This window comes from Equus asinus, chromosome 1 (genome assembly GCF_041296235.1).
Source record: "Equus asinus isolate D_3611 breed Donkey chromosome 1, EquAss-T2T_v2, whole genome shotgun sequence".
Lineage (NCBI taxonomy): Eukaryota > Metazoa > Chordata > Mammalia > Perissodactyla > Equidae > Equus > Equus asinus.
The window spans coordinates 151,032,770-151,050,049 of NC_091790.1; the positions used below are offsets into that span (position 1 = coordinate 151,032,770).

At 36.1% G+C, this 17,280-nt stretch overlaps 1 protein-coding gene across 1 annotated transcript; it reads right to left on the bottom strand.

Moving 5' to 3' along the window:
- Nucleotides 1-2,077: 2,077 nt before the first annotated feature.
- Nucleotides 2,078-3,102, bottom strand: LOC106824371 (small ribosomal subunit protein uS2-like). Its single transcript, XM_044775632.2, has one exon. It carries the CDS (start codon nucleotides 3,027-3,029, stop codon nucleotides 2,142-2,144), a length of 888 nt encoding a protein of 295 aa, XP_044631567.1. The 5' UTR covers nucleotides 3,030-3,102; the 3' UTR covers nucleotides 2,078-2,141.
- Between the last annotated feature and the right edge of the window lie 14,178 nt (nucleotides 3,103-17,280).

Here is a 17,280-nt window from a genome sequence, read left to right on the forward strand (position 1 = left end):
TTGCAGCCTCGGTATAAAGGAATTGTATTTTGCCTTTCTTTCTTTATTCTCCAGCTGCTGTTCCTTAAATAAAAGTTTAAAAATAACTTTTATAGGGTGGTTAATACATTCCTACCCTGTGGGGACAGGCTACATTCTCAGCTGCCCAAGATTTTAAGTTGGCTGTAGTAATTTGGGTAAAGAAACAGGCTCTTGTCTTGAGTCTTGAAGAATTGCCGCAGGGTCAAGGCCAGAGCAAGGGAAATGTGGGCCCCGGTGAACTTGCGTTCTGCACATACTTCCCTAGAGGCTGCAAAAGAAAGGAGGGGCAGAGTTCAGGTGGTGAGGAGTGGGACAGCCTTATGGGGTAATCTGCATTTTATGGGAGAAGAGGGAAAGTCACAGTTCTTAAATTTAGAAGGTCCTATGCCTTTCTCAAGTAGTTTCCTTCATCATTCTTGACCCACCCTTTATTGAGTTAAACTTGGATATTGGGCAACCTGTGGGAGTGCAACAGATAGCATCCATCCTCACTATGACGCCATATGAAATCTGTGTGTGTTTAAAGTTCCCAGTTTTCTTAGGATAGCAAGCTGGGCAGAGGTATGTTGGAGGCTCTAAAGTCCCAGTGGTCCTTTATGTATGCCCTCTGGGCACACAGCTGGAACACCACTGCGTGGTGTCACACCTATCCAGCATGCCCCAGGTAGAGATGGTGTTGAATGTAAAGCCACTGGTTTGGCTATTTGTACTGCAAAATCCACCACCCAGCTCTGTGAAAGAGATTTCGCTTTTGTGGAAAAATCCAAAGTGAAAGGTGGGAAGGATTTTCAGGTATCATCGCCCTACCTCTCCCCACCTCTGCACATTTATATCATGCACATTTTACACATGAGGGAATAGATAGGTATAAGAAGAAAAGTGCACAGATAATTTACATTTGTTAAGTGGCTTCTGTGTGCCGGGCACTAGTATGTGTTTGGTGTCACCGCCTGTAACACCAAACAAGTAGGTATTATTATCTCCATTTATAGACTTAAAAAGTAAAGTCCAGAGATGGGCCCTGTGGTGTAGTGGTTAAATTCAGTGCACTCTACTTCAGTGGCCCAGGTTCGGATCCCGGGTATGGACCTACACCACTTGTCAGTGGCCATGCTGTGGCAGTGACCCACACACAAAGTAGAGGAAGATTGGCACAGATGTTAGCTCAGGGTTAATCTTCCTCAAGCAAAAACAGGAAAATTGGCAACAGATGTTAGCTCAGGGTCAATCTTCCTCAACAACAACAACAACTAAAGTCCAAAGGAAGACAAGAGACTGATGGATTACTGAGAAATTATTATGTGACTATTGTTTGAGTCTTTAATATGCTAGTGGGGGAGAGTGCACAGGATTGCCCTGTCTTCTTTATTTCAGGATGTTAGTGCTATCAGCTTTTATAGTGCTTTAGAATTTTAAAAGTGCTTTACTTATGCTATTTGATTTTCATAATAATCACGTGAGGAGTGCAGAGCAGACATTATTATTCCAATTTTATTAATGTAGATACTAGTTCAAAGATTTCAAGTGATGTCAAGGTTTCTGTGGTAAAGGAGGTATTTCATGACTTCAGGCGGCCTAAGCACAGCAGGTATTGAGCACCTTAATAATTATCTACCAGATTTCTGCCTTTTGTAACCCTTTGGCAGAGTTTTTACCTGATAAAAACTAATATATGTGCTTATAGAAAATTCCCCAAATTCCACCACACTGGATTATCATTGTTGTCTATTGCCTTTCAGTTTTTCTTTTAGGCAAATATAAATACGTACAAAACTGGGATTATACTCTGTATATAGATCTTTATTCTACCTTTTCACATACTATCGTTTTTCCCTGTATACTATAGTTTATTTAGCCATTTCCTTACTACTGTTTTTATTTTTGTAGTATAAGAAATACAACTGTTATTTAAAAATGTATGCCATAATTTTTGCTTCCTGTATAATTGATTTTTTTTTTAAATGCAATATACTTTATCCACAGTGGGCTTCAGAAGTAAAACTGATGTCAAGAGACCTTGATCTGGAATTAAAAAACTGAAAAAAATGGACACAACTTTTAGAAACTTGTTTATTTTCCGTCAACCTTACTTCCATTTTCCGAGTTTGTGGAAGAACAGCTTAAGACCACTCAGTGGTTGTTCCTACCCACTCAGTGGCCTGAGCAGTTGGAGCTGCAGACCAGTCTTCAGTGGCAGGCTGAGCACTCCAGTCTTCAGTAGGGAACTGCTGAATAGGCACAGAGGGCACCTGCGCACCTTCAGACCAGTCTGCAACCTCAGGTTGAGTAGCAGTGAACTCAGGAGCAGGAGCAGTCCATTCACCCTGAAATTCCTCCTTGGTCACAGCTTTTTCGGCAGCAGCCTGCTCTTCCTTTTCAATCTCTTCAGGATCTCTGTAGAAGTAGAGATCAGGCATGACCTCCCATGGGTGTTCACGGGAGATGGTACCCCGCATGCGCAGAACTTCCCGGGCAAGCATCCACCACATCAGACCCACAGAGTGAGCTCCCTTATTGTTGCATGGGATGGCGATGTCCACATAGCGCAGGGGAGAGTCTGTGTTACACAGAGCAATGGTAGGCAGGTTGACATAAGACGCCTCTGTGAGAGGCTGGTGGTCAGCCCTGGGATCAGTTACCACCAGAAGTCTCGGTTGCCGGAAGGCTGCCTGGATCTGGTTAGTGAAGGTTCCAGGAGTGAAGCGGCCAGCAATAGGAGTGGCTCCAGTGGCAGCAGCAAACTTCAGCACAGCTCGCTGGCCGGTATTCCTGGAGGATATGACACTGACGTCAGCTGGGTTTTCAATGGCGACAATGGCACGAGCTGCCAGCAGTAGCTTCTCCCAGGTTCTCTTCAAATTTATGATGTAGATGCCATCACTTTGCCTTTTGTAGATGTACTGTTCCATCTGGAAGTCAAGGTTGGTGCCACCTAAGGGGGTTCCTGCTGCAAGGAATTTGAGGACATCCTCCTCCTTCATTTGCAGGACGTCAAGGGCTCCGGACATTGTGAAAGCTTCCCTTTTAAGTTACGACGGGAACCCAAAACAACGCCGTATGGACCCCTCGCCGGGCAGCGCGGAAAGGCTGTATAATTGATTTTTAAGTCTAGATTCCTTGAAGTTAAATTACTAGGTATAGGGGTATGACAGACATCTATTATTTTTATGTGCACAGCATTCATTTCCCTTCTACTGTGAATCGCACCTGAATTTTCCTTTGTGAACCGCACCCCCCTCACCCCCCCATCTCAATCCCTGCAATTCAGGCACTAATTCAGACAGGATGAAGCCCACATCCTGCTTTCATCCTAGAAAGCTGAACCTAGTCCCTGACCATAGTGATTGGTTCAGAGAGGAGCATGTGACCCAAGTCCTGGCAGAGAGAGATAATGAGGTATAATCTTGGGATTTTACAGGAAATCATTTGGAACTTGAGGTCCTCTTTCTGCTGCTTTGTTGAGCTGGTAGGATGTAAACCTAAAATGCAGGTTGCCCTCTTTCACCTTGAGGCAGAACCTACTTGAGAGAAAAAAACCCATCACAACTAAAAACAGGTACAGATATGGAGAGAGAGGGATTTAAAACCACATGTTTGACCACTGGGATCCAACATGAGCACTGCTGGAATTTTCACCTTTATGAGCCAATCCATCCCTTTTCTCACTACAGCATTTTGAGTTAGATTTCTGTACTTGTAAACAGGGGTGCTGACTTAGTACACTGGCTCAAAAGGGTATGACCACGTATGAAGGCCTTTATTTACACACGTTGCAAAATTAATTTCTGATAGCACTACCACCCATGTAGTACTTCTATCTGTGTAATAATATTAACACAAGTAATACATATTTTATATGTGAAAACATTCCTTTACAATTTTAGAATTTTTTTCACATGTTCAATGACCTTTTATATTTCTTCTCTGGCTTGTTTGTTCCTTGATTTGCCTGCTTTTAATTTTGGGATGTTAGTGTATTTCTCCATTTTTAGACCTCTTTTTGCTTTAAAAATACAAATAAATCTTTGTCTGTTTGTGTCATATTTTTTGCAGATGTTTTCCCTGTTTATCTGTTTATAAATTTACTAAGTAGAGTATCTAGTTTGCTGGTTTTGGTCATGGAGTTTTTATGTTTAGAATGTTCTTTACCTTCCCAAGATGAATATATTTATAGCTATTTCATTTTAAAATTTAGCCTATATTCCTTTTAGAATTAATTTTAGTAGATAAAATAATTTTATTTAGGAATATTCTAGATGAAAGTCACAAGAATTCTGGAGCTGTCAAAAGGTAGGTGGATTCTTATGAGGAATGCAGGACTGTTTTTCAGGACCCATATTCAGGATGCAGCCACACTTCAAGCAGAGACAGAGACCCAGTGTGGGCATGCCATTGGGATTCTGTGTCTACTTTTCTTCTCTGGCCTGTCCTCTCAGTGCATTTGCTCATCCTTCTCATTTGTTTTCTCTACTTCCTTGTCCCAGTGGGGACCATCCAACCATCCAGAGAAGGACTAAATCTGGCTTTCACTCCCAATCCAAATTCCCAGTAAAGAAACCCTGTTTTCTAATTTGGATACAGTGCTTCATGTTGCCCTGAAACAAGGTCATGTTGGGTGAACTCTGGCTTCTGGTAGCCTATTCTCTGTGGATCAGATTCCATATCAAAAAATCAGGGGAAGGAGAGTTATCAGGGAAGGGGAAATATTTTGAGCTTGGAAGACAATCAACAGGCAAGTGGTCATTACAGAGATGAAGACTTAACTTGAGTATTTCCCAAATAGCTTTCCTAACAACAAATATTGGCGCTTTATCCCTTTGTTATTGATTTATATTGTTTGCTTTGTTATATTCAACTCATAAGTGTGCATGAATATAAGTGTGTTCTGGACCAAGATTTTCTGATACATTGGTCTCTTTGTCAGTTCTTAAAACAATTTTTATTTTCATTTGTACAGTAAAATAAATTTCTCTTTCTTCTTTTCAAATTTGTTATATATATATTCTTTCAGGAAAATTATGTTGTATATGGGAATAATATATTTTTATAACAACTATTCTACCTTGTTAAGGAAAGCTATTATTTTTATTCATCTTATACCTGGCCACTTTTCTAATCTATGATAATTCTAAGAAATTTGCAATTCTCTTGGCATTCCAGTTGCATACATTATTTACTTGTCAATAATAACCCTTTAATCTTTTCCCTTCTAATCATACCTTTTATTTCCATTTTATGTCTTATAGAATTGGTCAGAATGTCCAATAAAGCAATGATTGTATTAATGGATATTGTTATGAACAAGAATAATACCTGATGTCTCCTGACAGTTATGATGTGTCAGGTGCTGTTAGAAACGGATGTGAATTATCTTATTTAATCTACTATTACTATAATTCTCATTTTGCTGATGAAGAAACTGCAGCTTAGAGGGGTCACATTACTTGACGAAAGTCACACATTTTATATGTAGTGGAGATAGCATGCAAAAACTGATCAGTCTGACTCCAGTAACCATATTTGTCATGATTATCTAGACTACCTTCTTTAGAAAGAGAAAAACAATTTATTATTTGAAGATATGCTTTGTAGCTTCCCCTGACGCAGGAAGGGTTAATAATCACTGGAAAAAGCTTGCTAACAAACTGTGACCCGGAGGTGAGAAGGACGGTTAGCCAATGACGGGTAAGACCTCCAGGGGGAGGCAACCTAAGACAGGCATCGGTTGCCTGGGGGCACAGATGGAGACACGATATCTGGAGCAGGAGGCACCGTTGCCTAGGAGGGCTTGCATGCTCCGAGATAAAATATACAAGCACAGCAATCACATGATAATATCAAAACAGAGGCCAAGGGAGGGCTCCTTGAGAAATCACTAAGAATTCTTGGCATTTGCTAATTACTTCATCCAGAACACCTGTGTATGTTTAACAGCTGTAAGCTATGTATATATTGAAACGCTGGTTATAATAAACTCAGAGTGGCCATCAGTCCTCTCCGCATCTATCCTGATGTGTACATTGGATTGTGACACTGACATGCTTATATACTGAGAAAGCTCAAGCAAGTTTTATAACAAAACATTACATCCTTTTTGTAGTTCTAAAGAGGTTACTATTAAAATTTTCTGTCTTTGGAGCCTTAGGAGTCTTTGGATTGAAAACAATTAGTTAATACTTTTTGCAACCTCCTCCGTGGTTAATAGTCTATTCAAGTTTTCTGTTTTTCTTTGGGTTAATCTTGGTAACTGCTTTTTCTCTCTTAGGAAATTATCAATATAATTGAGAATTTTATAATTATCTTAATAGTCCATCTGAATTTTTGTTTGAAGAAAAAGCTGTAATATCGTATATAGCTTTCGCCTTACAGTGAAATGCATAGATGACAGACTGAATCTCAACAGTTCTCTTAAAATGCCAAGAAAAGAAATATTATGCAATTGTTAAGTCACTGCTAAAGGATTTCCCTTTTTATTCTTGATTTAAGAAGGCTAATCTACGGAGAAATTGCCGAATACATGCAAACCTGTTTGGCCTTTTAGCACATTTTTACATTACAAGGTATTGTAACTTGATTTTTTAAAAAATGAACAATGCCTATACTACTTGAGGCAGGTCTGTTTTGCCATATCGTCATCCAAATGTTAACACAATAACTATGTAATTACTAGATTCTGTAAACATGTGTGCCTTTATTTTCAGACTGATGAGGGAACAAACAGATTAAATGCGCAGGGAGAACATCCACTGGAGTATGACAAGGATACAATAGGGTGGACTGTGTGAATCTAGTTTGGCATATCCTGTGTGAACCAGAGACAGAGGTAATTTTTTGGAGGGGCCTGTTGGCATTCTTCAGACATGAATGAATCTTGGCAAACTCAGGTGAGCAGCATAGGCCTAGATCAATCATATCTTCAGTCTGGTTGAAATATAGCAATCAGTGATTTTATCCATAAAGCAGATGGAAATTTGCATTCAATTTTGTAGCCACTCTAATTTTATTCTAGATATAATAATGCATTCACCTGTTGGTATTTTGTTGTATTGATCAAGTAGGTTGCGTGGGTGAGAGTAGTGAACTTGGAGCTTGTTTTTGGTCTTAACTTTGACCCTGATTTTCTACTTTGGACAAATACTTTATCTACTTGAGTTTTATTGCCTTATCCATAAAAAAAGGTAATGATACCTTCCATACAGTCAAAGAAAGAGAAAACAGCCTTATAAAATATTTAAAAAAAAGAAAGACATTTTATTGAGGATCAAACCAAAAGGCCCAGAAGACTTAAATGTCTTTCTTAGGACATAGAGCTTACAACAGAACTCAGGCCATCATCCTTTTCCAACACATCTGCTTCTAGATTCTACACCTTTATCAGCATTGACATGCTTTTAGCTAAAGCTCCAGCAGCTGTACCAATCTTACCTGCTAGATAGGTTAATGATGCCATTAATTTTGTAAAATACATGCATTTCTGTTTGTTTTACAGATCTTTAAAATTCCATTAGTCACTAAAAGAACTGTACTCATCATAGTAATAAAGTGTTAGATTAATGCATTTTTATGTAAGTATTACTTTTTGATGCTGCATATTAAGGAAAATTAGGTAAAAATGTAGGATAAACAGTTAAACATACGTGGCAGATTGCATTTTCCAAAGTCGGCCACAACATCTTCCATCCCATATTTTGGTTTTACACAGAAATTTTGAGAAGTCAGTCTGTATTTCTTTATCTTCAACCTGGGTGGACTTTTGACTACACAGAAGTGACAATCTGTGACTTCTGAGGCTGATCATAAAAGGTGATGTAGTTTCTGTCTTGCAGCCTCAAACACTCTTAGTGAAGCCTGAGCTACTGTGTAAGCAGTTCAGTTTCCCAGAGGCTGACATGCTGTGAGGAAGTGCAAACTGGCCTGTGTGGAGAGACCACATGGAGAAACTCTGAGACTTCATGAAGAGAGAGAAATGTATGGCCGTTCTCCACCTGTTGCAGCTCCAGTTACTCTCTGAATGAAACTACAGCCCAAGTCAGAATCACTCAGCTGAATTCTTTCCAAATTTCAAGATTTCCCATGGTTGAGAAAAAGAGAGAAGCATTTAATGGGTGGTTTTCGAGAAATAGGTAGGTGGAGCCTTTAAAAAAATAGTTGTATCTAATTTTCTATTCAAAGTTATCTACATGACTGTCGTATAAACTTTTCCCTCCCGTGAGGCAAACTCCTTCACTATCTTCAGGAAAACCTACAGTACGCACCCATATTTTGAATGACTGGTTTTTGTTTTGATTTGTTAGACGTGACAGAATGTTCTGAATTCCCCATCTGGATTGGTGCAGTGTAGACGGGGACAGAGCACTGAGAACATTCAGATAACCCAAAACTGAATTCATTCAGTGGAAGCAGCTGCTCAGATAGACCAGAGGTTTGGGAAGGTATTACTCATTTACAGGACGTAGAATGAGCGAGTGTTCAAATAATCTAGCTGAGATCTTAAGATGTAAGTGGACACCCGTTGACATCTGGGCTACATGTGTTACACAACTCATGTTCATCAACAAGCTATTATTTAACGTTACTCTGAATGGCTGTCTAAGTGTTAATGCATCCTGTATATTGAGAGTGAGGTAGCATTTTTTCCCCCTGACTTTCTGTAAGACTGATCATATTTAAATAGAATTGACTTTATTTTAATTGTGTTCTATCTCTTCCAAATTGTTTATGAATTTAATCATAGGAATGAAATCTTGATATACATTATTTTTCTTACTGTACATATAAAGTCTAGCACTTGAGTACATAATGTATATGCTAGCTGCAAATATTCAAATCTTATTCACAAATTATTTTTAAACTTTAAGAAAAGTGTGCCATAAAACTTAGCTGTTTCCACAAAATTTATTTCCTCATCTTTAGTAAATAAAAATCTAAAAATATTATTCTAGCTTATAATTCCCTCAACAAAAGGCAGCAACATAAAATTGAAAAATATAAGGAACCTCCTCAAATGCATAATGATTCTATAAATAAAGTACTGAAGTGATTTATGAATACTTTTACAATAAATGCCAATAAAATACACCCTACACTACATCATTTCTGAGGAAACATTAGCCATGAATTTACCAGAATATGCATAATTAAAATAATAAGTCTGGGTGTTTGATGGTTCATGGGTTAAGTACTGGAGGGATTCATGTAGGCAAAGGCATTTTATTTCCATATCAACTAATCTTGACTTTACAGAACAGCCTCCAATTCTTTACATCTCTGAATCATACAAATGCCTATGCCACCTGCTACTTTATAGGGTGCTTATAGGGGCTTCTGGCTTTTTCCTCAATTACATTTCCATTTGGAATTATGTGTGACCTATGTGTAACCTCACACCGCAAGTTTTTTTTTTTAAAGTTTTATCTCATTTAATGATGACTTTTTGTACTAGAAGAAGTAATTGCTAAAGTAGTTTCTTTAATTGGATTTTCTTGTTTTTCTACATAATGGTGAACTCATTCATACAACCATCACATTTGATTTCTGTGTTCTAATTTATCTATAACTTGTATTTCTGGCTAAGGAACTGTTGCTTTTTTTAGACTGCTCCACTTTCTTTTCATTTCTATCAAGAAGGCTAGCTCTTGGCATTCTTTGGGATTTTCCACAAAAACAACGTTTTATTCACTTCACAAGATCTATTAAAAATATTGGGGAAAGGGAAAAAACAAAACCTTGAAATCAGTGCATTGAAGTGAAGTATGGGTGCTTTGGGTGGACAGCCAGGTTCACTCTATTACACCAGATTAAGTCCACATGATTTAAATTTGTAACTCAGAAAAATCTACTTTAGTTTCATAGATTTTAGGATTTTTAAAGGTTTCTTACTAGTAGTTTAAATTGGAAATGTCAATTATTCAAATGTCCTAGGCCTGCCAAAATTTTAAAGACTCATATTAAGGGATTTGACAATTCCTGGAAGTAGCAAATAACAGTTTTGGAGCCGTTGTCGATAGTCAATATCTAAGGTCTGTCCTAACTGAGAAGTTGTTTCCCTTTCTTGTCATTTAAAGAGGAAGAAAAAAATGTTTGTGCCCTCTAATTTAATCCAAAGGCTTGGAAAAGACAGACACTCTGACTACTTTCAAAATCTGGTTCTGGGAGTAAAAATGAAAGTATTTTAAATTTCACGCTGCACTAATTATAGGTGCAACTTTGAAATTTTTCCTCTTACATTTGACAAACGTTACCTAGTATTTTCATAATGACATAACAGTTTTGTGTAGTACACAATCAAAATGTCATTATAGCATATTACCCAACCACTGAACATGCCATTCTTTGCCAGAGAATCTTTTCTTAGTACATGTGTTTCAAAAGCACTTACTCTGTAAATGAAAGATTAAGGCTTAGCTGACCTAGATTGAGCTGTGGGGATTTGAAATCCAGGGATCAGTCTTCTTGGGTCTACCTCAATTCAATTCTTTTTTTCAATTTTTTGGATGACTCAGTGGATTCATTCCAGTTTTCTGGACAAAGAAAATCTTTCGCGATTGCTTTAAAAAAAAAAACAAAAATGAAAACAAACAAAACATGGTGAAACTAGCAAGCATGATTAGATGATCCTCTTTTAAATAGGATACCACAAGTAGCTTTCATTTTATATTCTGTTGAGAGAAACTGAAAATTCTGTTATTGTCTCTCTATTCTCATTGGAGATTGACTGAGATGTCCCAGACAGATGAATAGTTTAATTTGGAAATAAACCTGTCTTCACAAAAACATCTCCTTTTAAGCTATGACTTGTATTTGATGGCATTTAACTTTTACTCCTAAGCCCTGAGATTAATGGAAAAGTTTTTTACCCCTTATTTATGAAGAACCAACAAGAGAGAGACCCAACATAGTCAGAGCCATTGTATTTCTCCTTTAAGTCCTATAATTAATGAAATAAACATGAAACCTTTGAAGAGTTCTCAGTAGATAGGGAATTTTTAAAATGTAATCCTGCATGGAGGAGTTCTTTTTTTGAAAAGTCTGCATGATGTTCAATTTTCTTTGCTTTTTAGGAAAAGAAAGTTATTAAAAATACCTTTGGAATTCTAAAGACAATTTCCATTGGAAATGGAAAATACAGTTGAACTTAGGAACACTTTTGGTTCCAAAAGAAAACCAATCTTACATAGTAATTTGATTACATATTAAGACATACAATTAAAATTTACCATGACAATAAGCTTCAAAATACATATTTTTCTAGCAGATTTTATTTGGAAATTCATTATGTATTGATGAGAACTTAAAATAGATATAAAGTAGTTAAAATTTAAAGTTATACTTTTTAAAAACATTCAATAATTTACATAGAAAAAGAAACAGTATAGACTTCCTTTTTTCACTCCAGTGGAATAACGGGAACAGATTTACTCTCTCACATTAAACAACTAGGAAAATATACAAAATATATAAGTCATCAATTTTCAGGCAAAGGCCAAAATGTAGTACAGAGCATTGATCCTTGAGAGAAGCAAAACAAAGTACATGAGTCCTACAACTATCCCAACTCATGGCCTGGAGTTTCCAGGACGTGGCATAGTTACGAGAAAACTTGACAGTTATCAGAGGACTTGTGAAGTTGAGAAGACAGCGTCTGAGAAGACCAAGTCACCTAGAATTTGCAGGGCAAAATAATCAGATATGAGGGAACAGAAAAGATATAGAGCTCCAAATATCTGCATGGGATTCCCTTGAGGTTCTAGCTGAGTGCTGCTCTGCCCATCTAGGTGAGGAAAGTACATGAACTAAGAAAAGAACCAACAGAAAGGAGTAGGCAAGGCAATCCCTGAAGCTCACACGAGGCTGGGAATAATCCATGTTGTCACCAGCCAAAGTTGAAACATCTCCTAATATATCAGACATTGGGTAGAATTCTCAGAAGTGTATTGCTTTAGCAGTAGAGCAAGATTATACTCAATTGGAAGTTTTTCTGAACTTGCTCTAAAAAATATAAAAAGCAAGCCTCAAAGGATAAAATGCTTCTGCTGGAGTGAGCTGCATCCCTGAATAAAGCCAAACAATGGTTAAAGGTATACAACAAAAATCTCCACCAATAAAATCTGCAATGTCTGGAACCCAATCCAAAATTACTAGGCATGCAAATAAGCTGGGAAATATGGCCTATAAGAACTAGAAGAATTGATTAACAGAAATAGACCCAGAAATGACTGAGATGACGGAATTTTCAGAAAGGCATGTAAAAATAGCTATTATAAATATATTCCATGTGTTTAAGAAGGTAGAGAAAACATGAACACTAAAAAGAGAGAAACAGAGATATAAAAAAAGACCCAAATGAATTTCTAGAGATTAAAAATAGAAGATTTGAAATGAAAAATACACTCAAATGCCTTGATGAATAACAGGTTCAACATCGCAGAAATGTTGCAATGGAAAATATACAAAATAAATTACAAGGAGAAAAAAACAGAAAAAAAAATGTGTATAATTGACCTGTAGGACAATACTAAGTGTTCTAACACGTGTTATTAAAGACCCACAAGAAAGAGGTAGGGGAACAGAAATTATAATGGAAGAAATAATGGCGAAATATTTTCCAAATTTGTTGGAAACTGTAAACCCATAGATTCAGAAAGCTTAATGAACTCCAAGAAGATATATGGGGAAAACCACACCAATTCATATCATAAATAAATATCTGAAACCTGGTGATAAAGAGACAAACTGGTGATTAGGCAGAGGAAAAAAGGCATTATACACATGGAACAAATATAAATATGACAGCAGACTTCTTGTAGTGAACTATGAAAGTGAGAAGACAGTAGAGCAACATCTTAAAGCATTGAAAGAAAAAACAATTGTTATCTTAGAATTGTATGAGCAGCAAAATATCTTCCAAAATCTGGTTCTTCAGACAAAATATGATACTAGATTGAAATTTGTACCTCCATATAGGACTGAAGATCATTGGAAATGGTAAATATGCCATCAAATATAAATGATTTCTTTTACATATTTTAAAAACTTTAAATTATGAGACCACTTAAAGCAAAACTAATAACATATTTTTAAGAGTATGTGATGTAAAAGTGAAATACATGGCAATAATAGCACAAAGGATGGAAGGAAGTAAATGAAATTATATTTTTTAAGATTCTTTCAATATATGTGAAGTGGTATGCTATTATTTAATGGTAGACTGATATGTTAAATGTGTGTGATGTAATCCTTAATCAATAAAGACACAAAATAGTTTTGATAATAAGCAAATAGTGGTAATAAAATAGAATCACACGTAAAAAAATTTCAATTAATCCAAAAGAAGACAAGAAAAGAGGGAAAAAAAAGAACATAGAATAGATGGGACAAATATAAAACAAATAGTACTATCCTGACCATATCAATAAACACACTAAATGTAAATGTTCTAAATATGATATTTAAAAGCCAGAGATTGCCAAATTGGATAATATATTGACACAACTATATGCTCTTCCCAGAGAACCTTGGGAAAGTGATAGAAAAAAGACATACTATGTACTTATATATTACACATATACTATTTTTTATCCATTATTTTGATGTATTATTCTCTTTTGTTCTATTTTCTATGGATACATATTTCCTACTATATTTCCCATGTTTATATTTGACATGCCCTTTTTATAATGAGGTTGGGAAATTTTTCATGAAAGTTTTTCTTTAATAAAAGTAACTTCCCCTGTTTCTATTTCCTGCTCATATCTGAAGGTACTGTGTATTTAAGTGAATTGCCATTGTTTGCTAAATGGAAAATATGAAGTATAGTAACATAAATAATAAGTAAAGCATTAGTTCAGTACTTCCAGGAAAATGCATGGAGTTTTATTGTTTGTTTTTAAAATAAATGTTCTTACTTTGTACCACTGTAGTGATCTGGAACTCCACATACTACAGCTTCATATTTTAGAAGCTAATGATTTTTTAGCTCATTTTGATAAAAATTTGTGTCCTTTTTCTGACAACTTTCTTTCCTAGACTGTCTGAATTTTAATGTTTGTATTTTTCCCTTAGCCTAGTGTGCAGTTTCAGTTTATATCTTGGTATTTTTGTTGAGCCGTCCTGACTTCTCCCAAACCACTTTTCAACTAGGGAAGTGTATTTTCAAGACATTGGTCAAAGTTAGGGGCATCAGCTCAAAGCTGCAATTTTGTCTTTCATTATTCTCATGTTATTGATTTAGATAACTGGCCTAGATATCAACCACTAATTGGTTTATTCTTTTTTTCTCTCAGAAGCCTGTGACCCTAACATCTAAATTGTATTGGGAAACATAATGTAAAGATAATTATTTTGTATTGTTACAGAAGTGGTGATACAAAATACTCTTTGTGATTACAAAATAGTCATCTCACAGGGCCCTCAGGGAATGGTCTTGGAGTTGCAAATTTGAAGAATTTTGCTTTTTAAAATATGCTTGTTTTTATGCATAGAAAATACCTTTATTGCTCAGATGGAAGCAGCAGTACTTCAATAAATTAGAGGTTTCTTAAGCGGAAAAAAATCTCTGTCCTCCTAACACACATTATGTGTCTTTTACGTTACTTTGAAGACGTTGATTTAATGTAGTGAACTTCAGTTTCTTTTTAAGATACTGATTACAGATTACAATCGATTGTTTTTAAATTCTGCTGTTTTTTCTTTTTTTATAAAACTCCCTTGAAAACATCTTACAAATGCAGATTCCCCCAAACTCTTTAGAGATTCTTATTCAGTATGTCTGGTGTTATGCCCAAGAAGCTGCGTTTTTCACAAGCTCCCCAGGTGATTCTGGTGCTAGTGGTCCAATGACACTTTGAAAAACACTAAGCTAAACTTTCTGAGCTTGTACAGAACAATAGTGATTCTTAGAATAACCTGAACCATCACGCTACACTGATTGTCAGCATAGGTTGGAAGGGTCCTTTGATGAAAAAAGCAATATTATTCAGGGGGATAACATATGACTATGTTGTAGTTTCATTTCTTTTTAAAAAAAATTTTTTGAATAGCTTTATTGAGGGTAATTGATATACAATAAATTGTAGATATTTAAAGTGTACAATTTGAAAAGTTTTGACATGTATATGCCCATAAAACCATCACTATACTCAAGATAATGAACATACAGGTCACCCCAAAAGTTGCCTCTTGCGCTTTTGTAGTCTCACCATCCTGTCACTCCCAGCCCCATCCCCAGACAACCACTAATCTGCTTTTTGTCACAAGAGATTAGTTTCTATTTTCTAGAACTTTACATAAATGAAATCCTACAGTATATACTTTTCGTCATGGCTTTTTTCACTCAGCATAATTATTTTGAGATTCATCATTGTTGCATGTATCAATAGTTGGTTCCTTTTTATTGCTGAGTAGGATTTCATTGTATGGATGTACCACCGTTTGTTTATCCATTCACCTGTTGAAGGGCTTTTGAGTGTGTTTCTATTCTTGGCTATTATAAATAGAGCTGCTATAAACATTTATGTACAACGTCTATGTGGACATATGCTTTCATTTCTCTTGGTTAGATACCTAGGAATGGAATTGCTGGCTGGATGAGTCACAATGTAGATGTATACTTAACTTTTTAAAAAGCTGCCGAATTGTTTTCCAAAGCAGTTGTACCATTTTACATTCCTACCAGCAGTATATGAGAGTTCCAGTTTCTTTACATCCTTTCCAACACTTGGTTGTTTGTTAAATTTTAGCCATTCTAATAGGCATCTAGTGCTGTCTCATTATGGTTTTAATTTGTTTATCCATAATAACTAATGATGTTGAGCATCTTTTCATGTGCTTATTTCCCAAATGTATATCTTCTCTGGTGAAATGTCTGTTTGAATCTTTTTCCCGTGTTTTAAAAATTAGCTTGCTTGTTTTTATTATTTTGAGAGTCTTTTATTCTGAATGCAAGTCATTTATCAGATATGTGATTTACATGTTTTTTCTTCCAGTTTGTGACTTATCCTTTCATTCTCTTAACAGTGTCTTCTGAAAGCAGAAGTTATTAATTTTGGTGAAGTCAAATTGGTTTTCTTTTATGGGTTGTGCTTTTGGTGTGTAATCTAAGATATTTTCCATATTCAAAGTCACGAAGCTTTTCTCTTGGAAGTTTTAGGTTTTAAAAAATTTTTCTTTTATTGAAGTCATAATAGTTAACATTGCAAACTTTCAGTTGTACATTATTATTGTCAGTCACCATATAAATGCACTCTTTTACCCCTTGTGCCCACCCCCCAATCCCATCCCCCCTAGTAACCACTAAACTGTTCTCTTTGTCCGTGCGTTTATCGTCCACATATGAGTGAAATCATACAATGTTTGTCTTTCACTGTCTGGCTTATTTCACTTAACATAAGGCCCTCAAGGTCCATCCATGTTGTTGTGAATGGGATGATTTTGTCTTTTTTATGGTGGAGTAGTATTCCATTGTATACATATATGTACCACATTTTCTTTATCCGATCATCAGTCCATGGGCACATGGGTTGCTTCCACATCTTGGCTTTTGTGAATAATGCTGCAGTGAACACAGGAGTGCATAAATCTCTTTGAATTGTTCTTTTCAGGTTCTTTGGCTAAATACCCAGCAGTGGGATAGCTGGGTCATATGGTATTTCTGTTTTTAATTTCTGAAGAAATCTCGATACTGTTTTCCATAGTGCTGCACCAGTTTGCATTCCCACCAGCAGTGTATGAGGGTCTCCTTTTCTCTACAACCTTTCCACTATTTGTTATTTTTTGTCTTGGTGATTATAGCCTTTCTAATGGAGTAAGGTGATATCTCATTGTAGCTTTGATTTGCATTTCCCTAATGATTAGTGAGGTTGAACATCTTTTCATGTGCCTCTTGGCTATCTGTGTATCTTCTTTGGAAAAATATTTGTTTGGATCCTCTGCCCATTTTTTTGATCAGGTTGTTTGTTTTTCTTCTGTTGACTTATATGAGTTCTTCATATATTTTGGAGATGAACCCCTTGTTAGATATATGATTTGAAAGTATTTTCTCTCAGTTGGTGGGTTGTCTTTTTGTTTTGATCTTGATTTCCTTCCCTTGCTGAAGCTCTTTAGTCTGATGAAGTCCCACTTGTTTATTTTTTCTTTTGTTTCCCTTGTCCAAGTAGACATGGTATTTGAAAAGATCTTTCTAAGACCAATGTCAAAGAGTGTACTGTCTATATTTTCTTTTTGCAGTTTTATGGTTTCAAGTCTTACCTTCAAGACTTTGAT